A 21836-nucleotide genomic window follows, 5' to 3' on the forward strand; every position below is an offset into this window, starting at 1 on the left:
AAAAGAGAGAAAGTGAGCAAGAGATGAGAGAGAGAGAGAGAGAGAGAGAGAGAGAGACATGAAAGAGAGGAAGAACAAAAGGAGAGAGAAACAGGAAGACAGAACAAGAGACAGAACTAGAGACACATGAAAAAGAGCAAGAGATGAACAAATATAAGAAAAGAGAGAGAAAAAACCAGAGACAGGAACAAAGATGGGAATAGACTAGGATAGCGAGAGAGACACTGAGAGTGACAAAAGGACAAAGGGACAGGAACAAAAATGGGAAAACTGAGAGAGAAAGTGGAAGAGAGAGGAGAGAAAAAGACTCACAGTGTAAGTAAAAAGGCAAGGAGAATGAAAGTGAGTGAGAAAGTAAGAGAGAGCAAAAGGCAGGTGTAGTGGGCAGGAAGCCCCCCACCGCTCTGCTTCATCTGCCAGAGCTGGGGGAGCAGATGCCTGTGTGTGCCAGGAACCCACAAGAGCAGTGGAAACTCATTACACACAACCATGGGAGGTCGAGAGAGAGAGAGAGAGAGAGAGTGAGAGAGAGGGAGAGACAGACAGAGAGAGCAGTGCATTCACTCCTATAAGCCAGGCCATGCACTGCTGTAGCCACCTTTCCATGCTGAAGCTGTGGGGACTCGCTGCTGTGTGTGTGTGTGTGTATGTGTGTGTGTTCAGGATAAAAACTAAATAGAGAACAGAGGACGTGTACAGAAAAGGAGGATATATAGGATGGAATTTTGCCAAGAGTTTATTCTCCCAAAGGGGGCTCCGGAACCGACCACCATAATCTCACCTATCAACATAGCTCCTAGCACCAGTAAGTCACAAAAATAGACTAAGGACTCATCTCTGTCCATACAGTCTGTTATATATGGGTACCTGAGTCCTGGCCTGTACCTTGTACTTGCGGAAGGCGGTCTGCACCAACCGAGCAGCCTCATACAGTTCCCTTTGCTCCGGATCAGAGAGGGTCAGCTGGGACAGCTCTCGCTCCACCTTGCTGTTGGATGCGCTCAGGAACTCACTCCAGTCAGCTGGGGAAGGCAGGGTGGCCTTCTCAAAAGGACCGTCATGCAGGGGGGAGCCCCCTGGGCTCATGCTAGGCTTGGGGGTCAGGGGTTCACTGTACAGGGACCTACATGCAGAAAGAAACAGATCAGCATAAGTAGATCCGATCCAAGATTTCAATCAACCATAGGCCATCTGTTCACATGCAATCATAACTGCTGTGTAAATATGTGCTGTGCTATTTGTCTTAGTGATAAAGGAATGACCGCCTAAGGTCAGCGAGTACAACACTGATCACTGAATACAACAATATATCATTGCTGTCGTAAGAAACCTCAAACCTCCAAAACCTTTACTATAATTTTTTGAGGTAAAAGAGTTTGTTGTACTACTTAAACATTGTTACGAATATTCCATTCCATCCAATATTCCATCCATACATAAATACACAAAAATACATATTATATATGTATATATGAGTCTACATATTTTACATGTATTATTTTGGTATGTAAAACCACACTGATGCCATAAAAGGCCCACTGGAAAATAAAGACTACATGCTAGAAAAATGTAGGATATGGGCTCTTTAATATCTACTAATATAAATTAAAAAAAATTCTATTTGTCCATTCGTCATGAAATGTTCAATCACTGGTGTCCAGGTTTTGTTCGAAGTTTGAAAATGAAATATTAACAGTTATTTGTAAAAGGAAATAACAGAAATCAAGAAGTTCATGTAAAAGAAATGTTTTGGGAGTGTATTTTCCAAAAAAATGATTTGGGTGACTATTGACTACTAGTGTATGTTAGCAACTTTAGCTTTAGTGTATGTAGCTCCTGTACTAAACTAAAGAAGCAATGTATAAAATGTAGACACCCAATGTAGACACCCAATATTTATTAAAATGTCTACATTATTAAAAATGTAGACACCCAATATTTATTGGCTAATTAATGAGTAAGTGGAAAATTGCATAAATTAGATTTTATGCCAAACCTGTACTTTAACCTGTTATAGAATTTGTACATTTAGTGGAAGTTTTTACAAATATAGTTATTTAAAGAACCACTTATTGCAAGGTTCTTCAGGGAAGCAAAGGTGGCTCGATGACAAACTTTTTTGATATTATTGTTGAGATAGTGATGATGTACATCCCAACTCTCTCCTATGCTGAAAGCTTTTTCTGACCAGTGCTTCTCACCTCAGATGGATGATGCTGGGCAGCTGCTCCACGTCTCCCAGATAAGTGGCTAGCCAGCTCATGGTGCTGCTCAGGCCGCTGCTGTCCAGAGGCACGGACTCCACCTCTGCAAAGTTCTCCCTTTTTATGTGCTCCGGAGTGGCCTCGATGATGTGCTCAGCCAAGCTCATCATGTTTGCCTGCCAGCAGCAAACACATACAGACACATACGCTCAGTTACAACAGCACCCAGAGTTCTCACTGGAGATTTAAAGGGAACACATGTGAAATGTGTGTGTATGTGTGTGTATGTACCTGAATCACCTAGAGACACATGTATACACACACACTTGCATTCATAAACACACTCCAACATCAATTTAACTGTGCCACCACTGTGTTTACTCTACACTGCCCTACTCCCTCCTTTCTCCCTCTGCTCAGAGTGACAGAGATGAATGGAGTTGCAGGAGCTCTTGGCCCAGAGGGCAGATCAATTGCTGGAGTTTATTATGTGGTGATGCAGGTTCGGGCCAGTGAGCAGGGCCAGACTGACTGTACTCTAATGCCGACTTACACACATTAATATAACTGATGGCCACTCCATCGTCTTTTGATTTTTTTAGTTTCACGCTTTATTTTTAAGGCCTACTCCCAATTATGTTCATTTCTGTGAACTGGGCAGGAAGAAGGAGTGCCACGAAGACTGACGATGGAGGGTAGCAGTAAAAGTAAGTAACATAGACCTGCTATTCATTACACCAAGGGTTAAACCAGAAATGTTGCTCTAGCATCTTCTAGGTTGCCTCTAAGCAGAAACCCTTCAATGGCATTGATTTATAATAAATGTGGGGCCTGAAAAGAAGATTGCCAAATTTTGCACACACTGGCCTTCTGAGCTTGGCATGGTAAGCAACAACTGTTCACCAAAAAAGCTGAAATACGATACATATAACTTTCGTTGGCCTAGGTGTTCAACTCAATGAGCTAAGTAATACCACCTCTGTATTTTAGTCAAAGAATCCTGGGAATGTTCATGCTTAAATCACTACAATTTCCTCTTTCAAACTCCTTTTTCACTGCTCATAGGTTTTCATGTCTGGTTGTGTGTGACGAGACAAAATCTCTATAACTTAACATAAGCTAGCTAGCTAATTCCAATGCATCATTCAACTCATTTTTAATCTGCAAAGAGTTCTTCTTATGTACCTCTTCTTATGTTTAAGCTAAACTGCTTATTAATTCACAACCGCTGCTCACAATCAAAAATCCACCACCTTCTAAATTAAACGATAAATGTAATGGATAGTTATGCACTAGGTTATGTCCCAAACTTTTGATGGTATATGCAGTCTTCTTACTTTAGCTCAGCCCCTATTAAAACTAACTTTGTTTATTAGATGACAGAGCTAGCTAGCTAGTCAGCATGTGCATGGTGTAAGCTAATCTGTGGCTTGGTGACTAGTTAGCTAACTAAGCTCAATTTGCTAGCACTGTAGCATTATTAGTTTACTAAATTAGCTAACCCACCCCACTGAAGCAACATTTAACACCTTTCATGGCGTTCCTGTCAAAGTACATTATGAGCAGATACAGTTTGCTAGCTTGATGGATTTGGTTTGGTCAAAGCCACTGTAAACTATTCAATATACCTACATATAATCAAATACGTGAATTCAATTCTATCTTGATATATTAAAGCATTAAAAACCATTGTGCTGTTCATGGAAGAACCTTTTACCATTCATTTTGCTTGGCATACATAGCTTACCATTAATGAACCAACCTGCTCTGTGTTAGTATTGTTTATAGTGATAACTATTGTTATTAAATTAATTTATATATCAAACATTGACATTTTATCATGTTGTAGTAGAATAAGGCACTTGAAGCCATGCAAGGATTTAATGACAACAACATAAATCACAAACTACCTGAACATGTGCTCTTTGTTATGCACAACTCACCTGCAGGTCTTCCATGTGTGAAAGGCAGTCTTGGTTCTCCAAATCCTCCTTGTAGGAAAGCAGCTCAGTGTCCACCATCTCTCTATCTGCCATGGTCAGCATACTGAGGGGCTCTGCCCGCTGACGCAGCCGGCTGGCCAGCTTCTCCTTCCCTATACTGCTTCCTCCAATTCCCCCTGGTACCTTCCTGTACACCTCTCTTGAGCCCCACTTATGGCCTCCTGCACGGAATGAGCCCAGCTTGGCTTGTGAGACACCGCTGGTCTCTGTGCCCTCAGCGGCCACACTACGCTCAGGGCTGGTCGGGTCAGCAGGGTGGGTGCCGGTGCTGGCCGAGAGCCTGGATAGCTGCTGATGCTCCAAGCTCAGGGGTACTGAGACGGCTTTATCTGGCCTAGTCTGAGCCACCTCTGGGTTAGGCTTGTGTTTTTTAGCCGCAGGGAGATCTCTCTGACACTCACTAATGTAGTAGCTGGACGGCTCTGACCGGGGCCGTCTCAAGTCTGGACACAAAGGAAAGACACGCAAGCACAAATGTGGCACTGTGTTAAGAGTGAATCATCATTCTTTCAATTACATTTGCTCTATCTCTGAGGTGCTATTAGAGCTAATCCCAGGAAATAGGCTGTTTAAATTAGATTCTGCAACAAGTACTGCTCACCGAAGTGAAGAGAAGTGCTGCAGTAATACATTAAAGAAATGGTTCTGCCAAAAATCTCATTTGCATAGTTTCCCCCTTACCCCAATGTGGTTGATCAGTCAAGAAGTGCTTGGTGCTTGAAGTTTGCTTCTTTAGTTTTGCGCTCAAACTGCAAAGCTAATGTAACTTATAGCCATCACTCCAGCATAATACAGACTATGTGAATAAATCATGATACACCGTTAATGGGACACTGTTTTCCTGTTTAAAGACTAGAAACCCCTCTTCTGATGAAGGAATTTGAAGGTAGAAGGAATGGCAACACTTTGAACCCTGCTACATAATACTGACATACCATGTCATAAACATCATGGCATATGACACAATCTGTCATGTTACTATTACCAGTGAAATTAGCCATTATCACATCAAATAGCATGGTATTTGTCATGACAGTGTACTGTGTACAGTGTACAGTTAGCTGATGTGATTTCAAACATAATAATGTCTGTGAAAACCGTAACAGTAACATGACAATGTAACATGACTGAACATAATCTGTCACGACAACCCACGACAGCATGTGACATCTATCATGACATGTTTATGGGATAGTTATGTCAATTTTATGCAGCAAGGTTGAAGTAGTGCTACTGGAGAAACATTTTTTTTTTTCAGGGTGGGCTGTTTTTTCCTTCCCATCAGTACATCAGTGGATTTCTTTGTTTCCTTTTGTTGTATGATATATTTATGTAATGTATGTTGGGTACTGTAGTCAAAAAACACTGATGAATGAAAACACAAAGAGGATACAGAATTGTGAATTCTGTCAAACCGACGAGGCTAAGGGTTGCAATTCTGTTTGACAAATAACATCTTAAAGGCTTATTTTAGACCACAATTCACCTTTAAGCAGCAGCTATGAGCTGTACCTTTGTTCACTTATTAAATACTAGCATGTAATACAGAAACCACATTAGCAAAGATTATTTAAGATTACTTAACAATTTGACGCGATTTCAGGCAAGTACATGATGAATTTTTGGCTTTCTCCAACTGCAGGTCAACCAGTGCACTCACCAGGGGTGAGATTGCTGGGGTTAGTGCTAGTGGTGGTGACTCCTCCGCTCTTCTGTCCACTGGGGTTTACCACGCTGTCGCTAGCCCACGTGACCATCCAGCTGTCGGATGAGGGCGCATCGGAGTTGGGGGAGAAGGCCATGCGGGAGGACGGCGGCTGTTGCTGCTCCTCTCTCTGGAGCTGCTCCAGACACTCAGCCAGTTTAGTGTGGCCACGGGAGCGAGCGATAGACAGGGGCAGGCGCCCCAGGGAGTCCGGGATGGCCAATGCTCTCCGATCCCATTTATACAGGACCACAGCTGCTTCAAGGTGACCCAGAGCACAGGCCCACATCTACAGAGAAAAAGAGGTGCAGAGGATAAGACTAAAACCATGAAGATGACTGATATCTAACTGATCTGTTTTCCATGCAGACAACAAAGGATCTTCATAAATCTTGCAGGAAACATTGCTATAAATATAAATGTAAAACTAAAACCAAATTTGTGAAAGGGACTAACAGAAATGACAAATTCTTAACCTCATAAATGAAAATATACAACTGAAAACTTACCAAAGGTGTACAAGAGAAGTGGTCTACATTAAGGGGGTCCACCTCAAGCTCTAGGTCAATGCTGTCAGCGTGCTTAGTGCTAGAAAGACAAGACAATAAAAATTTTTTAAAATTATATGATTATTTTTATCACAAAGTTCCGCTGTGGCGACCCCTAAAGGGAGCATCCAAAAGAAGAAGAAGAAGAAGAAGAAGAAGAAGAAGAAGAAGATTTTTATCACAAAGTATTCTACAAGAGACCATCCTGCATTTATTTAGGCTAAGTTCACATTACCACAAATTGTCATAAGTCTTATTTTTTGCCTTAATGTGACTCAGATCTGATGTTTTCAGGGCTGTGTGGACACGCAAGTCTGACCTGACACTTTCATATGTGGTCCTAAATTGTATGCGTATCCGATTCGTGGTCATGCGACCACAATATGAATGCTCCGATTGGAATTCATGTGCTTTTTTCCCCACTGTGCGTGCACCATCATTCAGCGTTACCATGGCAGCAATGCCGAACAGAAGTTAAAGAAGATGAAGCTGAGAGCTGATCAGTTAATTGTCTTCACAGCACAGCTCGTTCTGCTCGTTGGTTTGTGTTGATGAGACACGTGACCTTACTGAGTAGGATGTGTGCATGTGGGTCATTTCAGGACGCTAGTTTGCTCACATTAACGACAGATCTGAATCACTTACCTAAACGTGTGTGAAGCATTCTTTCAGAAAGATCGAATTTGAGCAATGAGGCTTGTAACTTGGACCTAGTTTCTAGTCAAAAGACCTATTAAGTACAGTCTATTCCTTTTCAGGTGATATGTCTAAGGGAATTAGATATAAAATAATCCACCTGCATATGAAAGGGGGAAATCCAATGGAAAAAAACAAAAACAAATTTGGACTTTGTTAAAAGATGCAAGACATGGTAGACCACCAAAACTGTCACCATCAGATAAACAGCAGCTAAATCTTTCATCTTTGAGAGAGTGTGAAGCTAAAAGGATATGTAGCTATCAAGAACCTGAGAAAATAAATAGATAAAAAATACATCCTGATATGTGATATTATATTCAGTGGCTGAGGCTTCTGTGCAATTTTCTGTTAAGTATATATTTTCTGCTTTTTTCCTGACACTGAAAAATGAATAGCTTGTATTTATTAGCCATTATACTAGAAATAAATAAATAATCAGTAAACGGTAGAGCTCACAACAGCAACAGCAATCATGCAGTGAAGACAAACACAGTGTAAGTAAATCACACTTCTCCTTCTGCATCGCTGTGACTCACCGCCACTTGATGAGTGTCTTGATGAGTGTGGCGTAGCCCTGTCCTGCGGCGAGGTGCAGTAGGGTCATTCCCCGGAAGGTCTTGGAGTGGATCAGATGTTTTGATTTGGCCCAGCAGGCGCGGTTCATCATCTTCTCACACACCACCACTACACGGCTCTCGAAGGAGCTGCCCGCCTGGCCCTGCGCCGACACACACTGAGGACACAAGAGTCTTCTATAGTTTGCAAAGAGACCAGCACTGAGATGACCACATACTATGACCACTGGCATACGACTACGATTATATACACTTTGGAGTAATTGTAAATGGTTTAATATGAAAGTATCTGAAGCAGAGTCAGTTAAAAGATGGCTCTTACAGTACCTGAGACTGGCTGTTACTGCCGTTCCCGCCATTGCCGCCTCCCCCTGCTCCTGCACCCCCTCCCCCGGGTCCTGCTCCAGTGCCTCCAGCTGCTCCGTTGCTCTGCTGCTGCTGGCCAGCCATCTCAGCCATCCTGCGCTCCATCTGCTCCAGCCGCTCCAGGATGGACATTCTGAACTGGTTATCTGCAAAATGACCACGTTCACAATCAATAACTATGTCCTTTCATTATACTTTCTCATAACTGGCAGGAAAACACCTGAGAATATCTACCAATCAAAGAAATGCAACTGAGACTATGGCACACTAATATTTTAGGCCCCCACACTCATTAAAAAAACACATCACAGGTTAAATGTAGAATCACTATTATTTGATTACATGAGACCAGACTCTTCTCTGGAGTGATGGAGCAACATCCAATACCTTTAGGATGAGTTTGACAGGTATTTGTGACCCAGAACTAATCGTCCAACATAAGCACCTGACCTCAGTAACGCTCTTGTGGATGAATGCAATCAAATCCTCACAGCAATATTCAAAAATCTAGTGTAAAGCCTTCCCAGAAGAGTTGAGGCTGAACATTTTCAGAGCTTTTAAAAAGTTCTTCAGTGCTCTTTAGTAAAGAAAATGGCTCTATACATCACCCAAAAGGGTTCTGCTACCATTACAATGTCAAGCTTGTAACAACAGAAGAACCCTTTTGGGTGCTATACAGTTCCCTTTCCAAAAAGGTTCTGTGTAGAACCATCTGCAGCACATTCTCCATCAATCTGAAGAATCATTTCATAATGCAAAGAACCCTTTAATCATGCAAAGAGTTCTTTGATCTTCACGGCTCCTTATAGAACCGTATTCTTTACTAAATATGATACTATTAAGAGTGTATATAAAACTAAAGCAGACAATGTGCACATATTTCCACTAAAGTGTGATATTAGAGTGAACGTTTGGTTCAATGAATGTTAACAGCAATCTAGAATCCAGCAGAGTTGACTGAGACAATGTTCCACCATCCTGCTCTCATCAAATGAAGCCACCAACTGCCAATTCAAACTCTAACTCAAAGCTAAGCTCTCACTCATACTGCTCCAGTGGAACAGCATGGTGGCTCTGCTGCCTTACCCACAGTTATGAAAGGGTTTTGCTCTCAAGAATTTGGCTCATGTTTGGATTTAATCACTGATTCCAAACCCTGTTTTGAAAACTAATTGTGTTCAGTCATTATTCTTACTGCCTGTAATCAGAATTGTGACTAAGATGTCGTCTTTATTTCTACAATTATACCTATTAACAACCTGTTTAACACAATTTTATGAATAACAGATAAAGCAATAGCAGGTTTTTTATTACCACACACACCATCTGCAGCCAAATCCATGAATACATGTGAACTAGTGTTCAGTGGCTCATAATATGATCTTATAATCTTTAGATGCTTACTCGGAGAGAACAGGCTAACAGTGCATAGGCAGACGATACAACATGAGGGTTTAAAAATGCAGCAATACGTTGTGAAGCATCTGAAAATAGTGATACAACTGTATCAGTTTTGAAATGCATGCGCTTATCTTTTGACGCAATTAAGATTCTCTGTCTATTTTCAAATGTATAAAACTTGGTATATATGTTTTATTATCTTTATTTCTCAGCTATTCCACTAAATAAAGGTCCATAAAACAAGTTCTTTGGAGTAATGCCAGTGAAACAACACTTTTCACACAAATGATATATTTTAGTTAAATAAAACTAAAGAAATAACTTAATTATTATAATTATTGTCACATGAAGTATATTTTTAGGTTCAACACACAAACCATTTTTGCAGTGCAGTTGCTCCAGTCTTATTTGTGTATACAGTGCAAGGAAAAAAGCACCCTGAATCAAACTGAAATAAGCGTATCAAGGTGGAATCTGGGATTTCCTGATGCATGAAATCAATTCCCTCAGAACCATAATCAGATCACTGCATGGCCATTTGTACAACCACAATCACCTGCACTGTACAGAAAGAAACAGGGCTGAAGTCTATTTGAAGTGTTTTTGAAGTTAGAATTCATGTAAAATATTGCTTTTGTTTATTTAAATTTAAGTTCTGCTTTGCATTGTTACATTCAAACCATTTATCTGAACTGAATAAAACCAGCTAAAGTACTTGTTACCACATGAGGTGGTAATTTTAGTTTGAACACACAAATGATTTTTTTTTTTTTACATTGTTGTACATTCCCACATAGCAGGCGTGAAAGCACCGCATTGATCTGCATTGGCCTCCATCCACACAGCAGTTAGAGATGCTACAACGTCCAGGACGACAGGCTGTTTAGCCCTGGAATGAAAATGCAAGGCTGCACTCTCGTCCATCTCAGGCTGGTGGCCTGTCAGCAAGACACCCAGCGATGGCTAGAGCTCCTGACTTCCAGCACAGAGCTCAGAGGCAACTGTGGGTATTAATCTCCAACCTCACAATGACTCGATACAATGACGGTTGTTTAGAAAGTGATTTAGTGCATCATGCAATCTCAAATTTCCCCACAATTTGAGAGGAACTGTTTGCATTTAATCGCTTTAGTAATTCAGAGTAATTAAAAAAAAACAAGTAACAAGAGTAACTATTTACACAGCTAGGAATGTGGACGATAAAAAAAACAATATAGCAGGGGTCTGTTTTCCAAAGCAGGACTTCATGCTTAGCCAGCTTACTTTAAGCTTAGCTTTATCTAATCTTGAATTTTCTGCATCACCATAAGGACCTATGCTGCATGCCTATCCTGTTCCAAGGCAGGTTAACCCCTTAAAATCCAAGGCTTATTACATACTACGTCCCAGTAACTACAGGCACTTCTATGCAAACTGACTGAGCTATTCTTAGGTTGTAGAACTGTGTAATAACATTTTGGGTCCTGGCCATCTAAGAGGTTAATTTTCAAATCACAAACAGCTACTGGTCAAATAAGGGCTGAGCTATTGACCTCTCAGAGGTCACTTTTTTGGGTCAGGTTTTCTCTTTGTGACAATCACAGGAAATATTACCTTTTTAGCATAGGAAACAAATCATACTATATAGAAAGGAAAATAAAGCAATTATTACTCCAACAAGCAATAAACACAGTGGCAGTAGTGATTTTATTGTTACAAACCCAAAGTATGACTTCTAATCTTTAAAAAAAAAATTGACTGATTCATGTGATTGGATGTTCAACATAAATGTCATGCTTTCATGTGCATGTATGTCAACCATAGTTAAGCATAGTCTGGTCTGGACAAAATTGAAAGAAATTAAAATCACACTAAAATATGATGTGTGTTCGCTGCTGTGAGTTGCTCTGTAAAGCCTGTAATGATAAACTAAAAGTCAGAGGCATCAAGTTGGAATTTTTCGGACCATGTCATATGACTTTACATATTAAAGCATCATGCACAGGCTCAGAAAGAAGGTCCAACTCAATGTTTAGATCTCAAATGCAATATTAACATTATACTAATGAATATATGATGACAATCGTAGACTAGTGTCGCTTAAATAAAGAAACTGTTGTTAATCGTCTTCACAAAACAAGTTACCTGTGGTTGCATTTATTAGGTTCTGTGAAGCTCAAACTCTGTCTAAGTTGAATGTGAACAATTATATTGGCCGCTTATGTTTAAAAACAGTCTGTGAATTTTATTTCTGGCCAAAACATGCAGGACTTTATTGCATATTGTTATAAGCAAAAGCAATTTGAACATTCCAAAATCGATGCATTAGACTCGCCACAATGCTTCCATGTATTTTTCTGCTCTCAGGGATAACAGAAGGCCAGTGTGGGGCAGGTGTGTGTGAGAGGACCACATGGAGGGAGCGCACACTGCAGCACCGCTGCTGAAAGGCTGCCTAAAGCATCTCTCGCTGAGGTGCTGCTGCCAGGAGCCTGTTTCTGTGGCAACCTGCTGCTGAGCGGTAACTAGGCGACAGGAGCAATGCTGCGTGTGGCTCGTCGCAGCATTAGCATCAGCCTATGAATGAATGGGCAGAATGGGTCCAGTCCAGAGGACAGGAATGATGGAAAGAGGGGGGAAAACTGTATCAATCATGACATATAACAGAAGCACTCCTCACTTACTTGGGCTGAAGGCCTCATTTCTGATAGTAAACAAATGTGGCCATACTTGTATTTGCCAGCTAATGAGGCACTCTCCTGCTGCTTCGGGCTCCAAACTGCGCTTGTGTTCGGTTAACTGGAGTGGCTGTGTGGTGATTCACCATTTGGAGGTCATGTTAGCCGTCACCGTTCAACAAGACAGCAGAGTGGCCGTCTGGGAAATGGCAGCAATCACTTATGTTAAGCTCTGAATCACTCCAGTGATAGGAGATGGATTGCTATTCCGGGCACGGGCTTAAAAACCACAGCAGTGAAGGGCAGGGAGTCAACAAACTCCACTGCGTCCAGCAACTCTCTGAAGTGTTTAGCCAAGTTACTGTTTGACTGTGTCTGCTGCTGTTGCTCCACTTCCATTCATGGCAAGGGGAATCCAGCACTGGGTGGTGCCTGCTATTATTAGGGTAAAACAACGACATCCATCATCTGCATCTCTACAGAGCCCCGTGTGTATGTTTGAATGCAGCAAGGGATTCATACAGTGAAGCTGAAGGGGAGAGAGGTAGGTCAGAGAGATAAAGATGTTCTAAGCTAAGGCTTTTGCTCAAAGCACAGAGAGAGAGAGACGGACAGATAGTGCGAGAGCATGGCATTTAGATAGAGAATGAGTGAGCGAGTGAGGGGCAAAGAGAGAGCGAGAGATAGACAGCAAGCCAGCCACAATGGGAGAGAGATACAGTGAGAAACAGTCAGACAGATAGTAATACATGATAGAATGACAGGTTAAGAGAGAGACAAAGAGGAAGACAGACAGACAGATGGAGCAAGAGTACAGCATATGAATAGGGAGTGAGAGAGAGGGAGGGAGAGAGAAGAGATGGCGAGAGAGAGCAAGAATAAGAACAAGTGAAACCAAAAGAGAAAACAGACAGACAGCATGGCAGCAGCACTTAGCAGCAGCACTTTGACATGTCTTTGTTCAGACACAGTGCTGCAGTCTGCTGCAGTGCAGATGATGTCATCTCCACCTGCTGCTGCGAGCACGCTCAGAAAGCCACGCACATACACTGCAGAGGAAGAGGGGCTAGAGGGAGGGGCCCACGGCCCAGGGGAGGAGCCACAGCTGGCCTCACCAATCAGAGCAGATGCAGCAATGTTACATAGTCAAACATCCTTCCACTTCGTCCTACTACAGCGCTTTCTGTGACAGCCTGTGATCACTGACAGAAATAACACAGCACAAGGCAGACATTTAGTCTTTTTGAGGGCAACATGCCTAGAGCTAAGCATGAATTCTGGTTTTGCACCTGTGGCAAAACAATATTTGATTTATGCTTAATAAAGTAGATTATCTCTTCTGAACCAGCCATATTATTATCTTACACTCTTATCTGCTGCATCAAGAGCACTGTGGCAGCCTCTATATTTATAACCTATAACTTAACTATAACCTGTCAGCTATCAGTTTTCTCTAACATTTTAGTTTGAATGTACTGATCTGTACTGAAGGCTGCTTTCCAGGTGCATTAGACATAACCGCTGAACATACACTATATGAGCAAAAGTCTGTAAACATGCAGTATCAGCCTCTACTCCTCTGGAAAGGTCTACTCCAAATGTACTGGGTGGAGCTCCATCACCTCAAAGAGCACAGGTCCACTACTGTACAACGCAATGCTGGGAAGCTTTATACCTTTAACTCAATGTTTGGCGTCAGGTCTGGTGACCTCAAACTCATGTGCAGCTGTTCCAGGTCGTCCCATACCATTGCTGAAGAAGAGCTCCTCCACACCAGTGTCAGCCTTGACACCACTGAATTCACTACTAATTAAGGACCTAATTATCTGGATACTTTTGGACATGCACTATACCAATTTTTGGAGCTTATACTGCTAATGTTTATAAGCCTATAGTATTTTTGTTCTTTACTGAGGAAAAAGGTGCAGTGCAAAATAATATTTCTCTGACCAACTTTTTTAAGGCTATTGTAACTAGGTTAATGTTAGCTATTTTAAAGCTATGTTTATATCTTCATCCTGCACAAAGGGACAGATTACCCTGTCATGTTAAATTTTTCATTAAACACATTAACTAATATATGGTAAAGAGGCAAGAATTAACATGCAATATTAGCAATTAGCAATACACCTCTCAGCCTCAAGCAAAGGACTCACTACACTTTTTAAAGCTGGAGGGGGGGTTTTGGTAGTTCAGAGATCTGTTCTAAGTTAGACTTCTGATCAAAGCAGAGAAAGAGAGGGAGAGAGAGAAAGAACGACAGAGAGTGAGAGGACATGGCATATATATAGAGAATGAGTGAGCAAGTGAGAGGTAGAGAGATAGACAAACAGACAGAACAAGAAAGAGGGAGAGAGACAGTGAGAAACAGAATGAGAGCGAGACAGAGAGAGAAAGAGACAGACAGACAGTGAGAAGGCATGGCATATAGATAGAGAATGAGTGAGAATGGGAGAATGGGTGAGAAGCAGAGAGATAGACAGACAAGCAGACAGTGATGAGAGAGAGAGATAGTAGAAGGAAAAAATGTCCTGAACTCTAATGTGATTTAAAGGGGCAAGAATTAACATGTAATATTAGCAATTAGCAATACTTTTCTGCATCTCATCAGTATCAGGATGTTGTATCCTTTTTGTGTTTTCCTCCATCAGTGTTCTCTCACTACAACACGGAGCACATATTAGGCAAATACTTTATACAACCATTAGGAACCCCCACCAACCCTGCCCCCTCTGCTCCAAAGAAGCCACGATTGCTACCATAGACACTGCTTAAATGTTAATAAATAAAGCTAATTAATAAACAAAGCCAGCTAGCATGATAAAAAAGAAAAAAACATTTCAAACTGCCCACTCTCAAGTATATGCCCCAGAGCTGATGGAGTTTTTCAAAAGTTCTTTCCACCTTCATGATACATCATCAGAAGGGGGTTTCCTAGTCATTACACTGGAAAATCTCACTCTAAAGACTTCTGTGCCACCACTGCAGGAGTAAGTACACAGATGAAGCAATCTTTTAATTTTGGCTTGAGCATCCTTTTTATGTAACACGTTTTCTATTATCGATCCCAAAATATCTCATTAAAGGCTGATAGCATATTTAAATTGTGTAAAACTGAAAAAATAAGACAGCAACGATAATACTCTTTGATCAGATAACACAGGCTCTGTGTGCACGTACAATGCTTCTACACAGCCTCCAGAAGCACCACATGCACATAATTAAAGCTTGCTCAGAGGACAAGATCACTGTCCTTGGCCTTGCAGATGTTAATCCCAGCACCTCTTTGTCAGTCTGTCAGACTCTTCTATAGTGTGTTAACAATGGTCTTCACCCTCCTACAGGGTGCCATCACTTCTCCATCTCTGGAGATCCAGCAGCTCGTCCCTGCTGACACCCTGTCTCCAGCCTCTCGCCATCTGCCACAGCTGCTGAGGTGCTGACCCGGGTCATTTCTCCAGCCTTGTCTTCTCCAGACCTGCCTCATAGTGACTCATGTGCTCTGATTCACTTTTCACGAGGAGAGACTAATGAGGGTGACACTCTGCAATCCGCTCCCCATGAGAGGAGCTTCATTAAGAGTGGCTTTTCCAATCGGTTGTGTGTATAAGGGCGGATGAGTCAGGGCCGGCGCACTGCAGACCCTCCTACAGGGTCCAGACAGACCAGACTTGAGTTTCTGGAGAGTAGAGAATGGACAGGAGACCACTGTGTCTGTGTGGGCTTACAGCACGTACAAGAATATGTGTGCTAAAGATGTTAATATGCTACTTTACTTTTCTGGCACTGATACTAAAACTTTGAGTACTGACTGATTCCACTACAAACATTTTATTACCATAATTAGACTATCCTTATAAAGGCTTTATGAATGGCTTAAAATTAGCTTATTAACAGTTTTTACATATGGGATGAACACCATGAAACTTCAGAAAGCACACAAAAAGTGCAAAAGTGGCCTGTTATAACTAATGGATACAAATATCTGTTGACAGTTTCAGTAGTGACTGAAGGAGAAAACAAAGGAAGACACCAGCAAAATCTGAGGTTTAACAGATGGATGTGGGCAGTATTTGGCAAGCAACAGATCAATGTTGCTCTTTTTATTTAGGTGCCATAACTGCTTATTAAGATTTATAAGGTGTTTGTCACCTAATTATTAGCCATCAACAAACTCGTTTCAAATCATTCACAAACCATTAGTCCTACTGTAAAGTGGTGCCAATGTTTTTCAGTTTAAATGGCCCACATCTTGGCAAAAACAAATGTTAGATGCATTAGATGTATTATATAAACACTGAAAGAGTTTCAAAGCATACTGTTCACTCCCACCACACAGTCCATATATTGCATATGGAAACTAATCTGCAAATACACCCCTTTATAAACAGTGGTTTTGTGATGTAATTGAACACTATCCATTTACATATATCCACATTTTCAGCCTATGGCAGTTTAGCCCCACCCATTCAAGTTATAAGGAGTGTTTCAGCCCGACTGCTTTTTTGAATGAAGCACAATAGACAGCCAATCAGAACAGAGGTCATTTACATACATCAGTCTTAAAGATGCAGTAACAAAAACAGGCTGTTTCATTCTAAAGGATGAAGAGAGGTTAGAAAAATGGTCCCATAAAACTGATGAGTTTATGATTCATACAACCAAACAAATATATTGAAACGCAATAATATTGGTGTACTTAATTTGACTACACACATTGCTAACTGAACTAATGCCTTTGATGTAACAGTCTAATCTGTTTTGTAAGTGGTAAGGCCCTACCTTAAGTGCTAGCATTACTCTGGCTGCTTTATGTCTTACTTGCTAAAAAAATGCAAAAAAAGCATATCTATGCTGTTAAATACTCGCATATGTTCGAGTCCATGCTAGCAGCATGATGATGGAGACTGAAAGCATGAAAGGGAATGATGATGGGGGACTGTGGGAAATGTAGTGAATTCCACAGTCATAATATTTGTGCTGTACAGTTTAGTCTAGCAATCTAGAAAAAACAGGGAACTTTATAGCTTACATATTGACTTTTCTCCCATGATTATAGCGGGGCAACTGCCCAGAGTAAATTGAGTATTGTGACACCTCTAGTATCACTCTCAAAACTGCTCAAACACCTCACAGTACTCTATGGGGAAATATACACTGGTAATTCCAGAATAATATTTAGGGGGGAGCTTCAGGCTACAGTTAGGGCATTAGGTTTTATGTGGCTACTGTTATCATATAACCTCCTATATATTATGCCATGCTGTGCTATAAACGATTCTGTGATATTTTAGGCTATATTTTTGTTAAAAACATTAGCTTAGTTCTGTGTTCAGGAGTATCTGCTGAGTAATTAACTGGTACCACATATAGCATGTACACAGACATATACAAGCAGATGAACACGCACGAAAGAGAGACAGAGAGGCAAGACAGAGAGACATACATGCACTTATACCTGGATGCGGGATGCACCACAGGAAGAAAAACCACTTATTTTTATTTTGAAATAAATTTGTGGACTCTCTGTACTAATCTGGCCGCTCTCAGACTGCTGAGCCAGAGAGTATATATGCTGATCGCTGGCCCTGAACTCAAACATTATATCACTGCAGTTTTCCCTTAGCAAGGAATATATAACCTTATATAAGTTACTGTAATGCAAAACCAATTCCATTTTATGGCTTAGGGCTTCTCTGTCAAATTGAAATGGATTAGGCTAAAACTGCAACTGACAATGCTTTTCAGTCAAGGGTTAAATTGGGGTCCACAATGATCCTTCAATTTGGCACCTTCTAGGACCCATGGAATGGAAGAAGAAATCTCACCACCTGTCTCCTCTGGAGTTTTCTGATTAGCTGCTAGCTGGCATCATATGTGCAAGGTATAGGCTAAGTGACTTGGTATGGTATGGTAGTTAATTACCTACTAGAAAAAACAGCATAGCTGGTCACCAGCAAAACCAGCATGTGTTGTGTTTTGGATGCTGTTCAGCAGCAATGGAAGTTAACATGCTGATCATCATCAAAACCAACATATGTTGTGTTTGGATGTTGGTATGCTAGTCAATCAGCATGACCACGCTGCAGTAAGCAGCTAAACCAGAACCAGACAACCACTAGACCAGCATAGACAAGCATAGACCCGCATACACCATCTTAAAATGCTGGCTGGTCTGTTCTGTTCTAGTCTGAGTATAGCACTGGTGAACTGTTTACCTTCTGAAACATAGCAAAAATGGCTAACTGCACTACAAGCCAGTATGTATGTATTCTGTACGTCCAACACAACCACAGCAAGTACTTCAAATTGTTATCTACCTGCACACCATCACACTCATGTCCAAAGTGGGATCCCCCACACTTGACCTTCAAATGCCGTATGTGAAAATCTCTAGGTCCTCCAGAGCACTGGTATTTGAGGAGGCCTCCGCCTGTGTTTAGCCCTGCTGCTTGACATAGGCTGGTATTTAGTGGAAGTGCAGGGGAGGAGGCAGTGACCTCTTGGCACAGGCTCTCCCAGCTGAGCCAACCATCTGCATTCACCCTCTCATCTGTATCACAGGGACTGCAGGGACCAGTGCAACAATACATCCAGCAAATAACGAAGCCTCTATGGCACTTGCAACAACAACATTCATGTAAGTGTTCTTCAGTTAAATAAGGTAGTGAATGAAAGTGGTACTGACTGGTGTTCACTAATATTGCATTTTGAAAACTTAAAGAGATGGATCAGTCAATAATTTACCTGGTTTACCTCTTATTCCAATTATAATCATTCAGCCAAGACATATTTGGTATCTGACTTTTGTTTCTTGGTTTTACACTGGAGCTATGAAGCTAACAGGCTAACAAGTAAAAAAGCATATAGCAACAGTGTACAGTGAATAACAGCTTAGCTAAAACAGCCTGGAAAATACTGTTATACTTAATAAATACAACTCAAAGCCTTTCCTAAATATTACAGGTCTGCAAACTAGTGATATCTTACACATAGCTCTACCTACCATACTGAATATTGAGGAATATGAAGAGTATTGATGATCTAATCTAACAGAGACACCGTAGTGCACAAGTGTCAACATCAATTATTGCATCTGTTCATCCTCCCTCAGGCAGTTGGCACATGCCAAACATGAACAAAATTCTACATTTAACTGACACGGTTTTGATAAGTCAAGTGGCTGTGTGCTCTGCGCTGACATCCAGATTTGGTGTAATTTTACAGCTGAAGTGAACAGAGTGAGTCTGATAGGTTCCCACATGAATGAAGATGGTTGCAGCCCATCTATGCAAAATTACATCTCTGTAGTATGTGACTTTTCTAGAAGAAACTGCAAATATTTGTGTGTTCTCCTCTCCCTAAATTCCACCACAGAACAAGCAGTCAAATGGAAACCTAAACGGTTATATATCAGTACATATATTAAGTATTATATATCAGCAATTACAAGTTAAAATGGGACAATAGCTATGAATAAAGCATTTTTTATCTGAATTAATTTTATTTAATGCAATTTTGAAGGGATTTAACTGGCTAATTAACACAGGATATAGTATGTGATCACTGATCTCATTAGCAAAAACTTGTAGCAACATAACCAGGCAGTCCAGGTTTAAAAGGGCTTAATACACACATGAAACACTGGTACCTTTTGCTTCACTTGGCAAATGGGCAGCCTGAATTTCATATATATGCTTATTTTCTTGCTTTCCTTCATGAACAAAGATATCCAGCAGACAGCATTTCTTCCACAAAGCGTCCTATTTTAGAACAAGTACTTCTCATTTTAGACTAGAACAGGGCTTAACATGCACCTAAAACATTGTTATTATTATATTTCACTTAATTGTATACAGTACTGTGCAAAAGTCAGAAAGAACCATTTATTTACTTCATTTCCAGTCAAAACAGCAGTTATTTACTTAATATATTAAAAAAATTCTCAACAACTAAATATAACACCACATTTTTCAGTGTTTCAGCTGTGTGTGCACATTTAGGCTTTATGCTTTTATTACAGCTCCATTCTTTTCAGGACACCTGCTTTCAGTTTGCTGAAGAAATCTCCAGAGGTGTGTCCCACATATTCAAAGTTCAGTCTTAGAAGTTGGTTGTATTTTCTGCTTCTCACAACCTACATAATCCCGAACACATGTAATGATGTCGAGGTCTGGTCTCTGGGGTGCAACGTCCTTGTTTAGTTTGCAATTTTTTCGTCTTTTTATCTATTTGCTTTTCACAGTAACAGCTTGACAGCTGCACATCCTTTCAGACCCATAGCACTGAGTTGTCTTCTCACAGTGGAAGGATGGACAGAAACACCTGTGGATTTTTCAGATCTGAAGCTTGAGCTTGATTTGCTGCTTTGTTGCAAAGACATACATATATGTGTGTGTGTGTGTGTGTGTGTGTGTGTGTATGTATATATGTATACCCAATTTCCTATAACACCAAACAGCTACGTTTACCCCTGACGCATGATACTGCCAGCACTAGGAGGGTGAAGGCCAGCACATGCTCTGATTCCTGTGAAGCCAGCCACCATATTTTTGGAGCTTGGTGGAGAACACTAACTGCCAGTTCTTTTCCCTCATCTTACAGACACCTGCATTGGCTAGCATCACTAGCATCATAATAGGGCCTACTCACTACTCACTATACATTATCTTAAATCAACCCTCCTCAGAAAGATCTCCCAAAAAAATTGTACTTAATGGCCAGAATTAAATAAAGAATTTACTTTTGCATAGTACTGTATACATGAAAGCAGTTTATGTGATAACAAACACACTCAAAAAACACATATATTGTATATTTAGAATGCATATGCACTCATTTTCTTCTTTTGCTCCATGAACAAAGTCTCCCCGCAGGTAACACTGGCCTCAACAAAGCATCTTGTTCCAGAACAGACACAATTACACAGAACAAGTCCCTCTCAGTCTAGACTTCAAAAGCGCTGCGAGCTAGGACTGTCTGCCAGTGCTGCAGAGAGCGCTATGCCACACACACACACACACACGCACACGCACACAAACACAAACACACACAAACACACACACACACTACTGATCCTGCCATTCAGCCCTTAACACGTTCTGATGCTGATTCCTACTCAGGTCTTTAGCAACCTGACCTGATGTGTAAAAGAATGACACACAGCTTCCTACTGACATGTATTCAGAACTATAACAGTATCTGTGTTGGATGTCTATGTATTTTGCCAGTCAGGTTATGGGCTCATGAGGCAGATTAGTGTCTGTTCACCCCCCCCCCCCCCCCACCCCCCAGAGGCTCTCTAGCTTTAGAGAGAGCGATGGGAAGGGGGCAGTTGTGAGAGTCGTGACTCGGGAGGCTCTATCAGACGTATTTTCCACATGCCAAGCGTGCCTGGAGACAATGCAGAGAGGTGGGCCCAAGTTCACCACCAGCTATTACAGCCACGCAGTGGCAGGAACATCACACAGAGTGCTCATACAGACTCATTTAGATGATAGCAGAGACACAGCCAGCTAAGACTGTGGAGGAGACCATTCTTGTTAAAAATTGCACTCCTAACTTCAATCTGAAGTAGGTATTTAAAAAAAAATAGTGAAGTGGTGCTGAAATGAAGAGCCAAACCATCAGTGTCAATGTTGCTCATCAGTGATAGCTAATAGTCACCAATCAGCATGA

At 41.1% G+C, this 21836-nt stretch overlaps 1 protein-coding gene across 12 annotated transcripts in view; it reads right to left on the minus strand.

Moving 5' to 3' along the window:
* Positions 1-21836, minus strand: part of camta1a (calmodulin binding transcription activator 1a) — a 589880-nt gene that overhangs the window by 14048 nt on the left and 553996 nt on the right. For 11 of the 12 annotated variants that reach the window (XM_017708645.2, XM_037541383.1, XM_017708625.2 and 8 more), the window contains 7 exons: positions 8062-8246; positions 7696-7892; positions 6422-6500; positions 5868-6201; positions 4148-4650; positions 2202-2380; positions 886-1123 (listed from right to left, as the gene is read on the minus strand). In XM_017708645.2, the coding sequence (XP_017564134.1) occupies positions 886-1123; positions 2202-2380; positions 4148-4650; positions 5868-6201; positions 6422-6500; positions 7696-7892; positions 8062-8246 (1715 nt within the window). Of the gene's footprint in view, positions 1-885; positions 1124-2201; positions 2381-4147; positions 4651-5867; positions 6202-6421; positions 6501-7695; positions 7893-8061; positions 8247-13833; positions 14017-21836 lie in introns of those variants that run through there. The other variant, XM_037541386.1, reaches the window with a different exon arrangement.

This window comes from Pygocentrus nattereri, chromosome 9 (genome assembly GCF_015220715.1).
Source record: "Pygocentrus nattereri isolate fPygNat1 chromosome 9, fPygNat1.pri, whole genome shotgun sequence".
Taxonomy (NCBI): domain Eukaryota; kingdom Metazoa; phylum Chordata; class Actinopteri; order Characiformes; family Serrasalmidae; genus Pygocentrus; species Pygocentrus nattereri.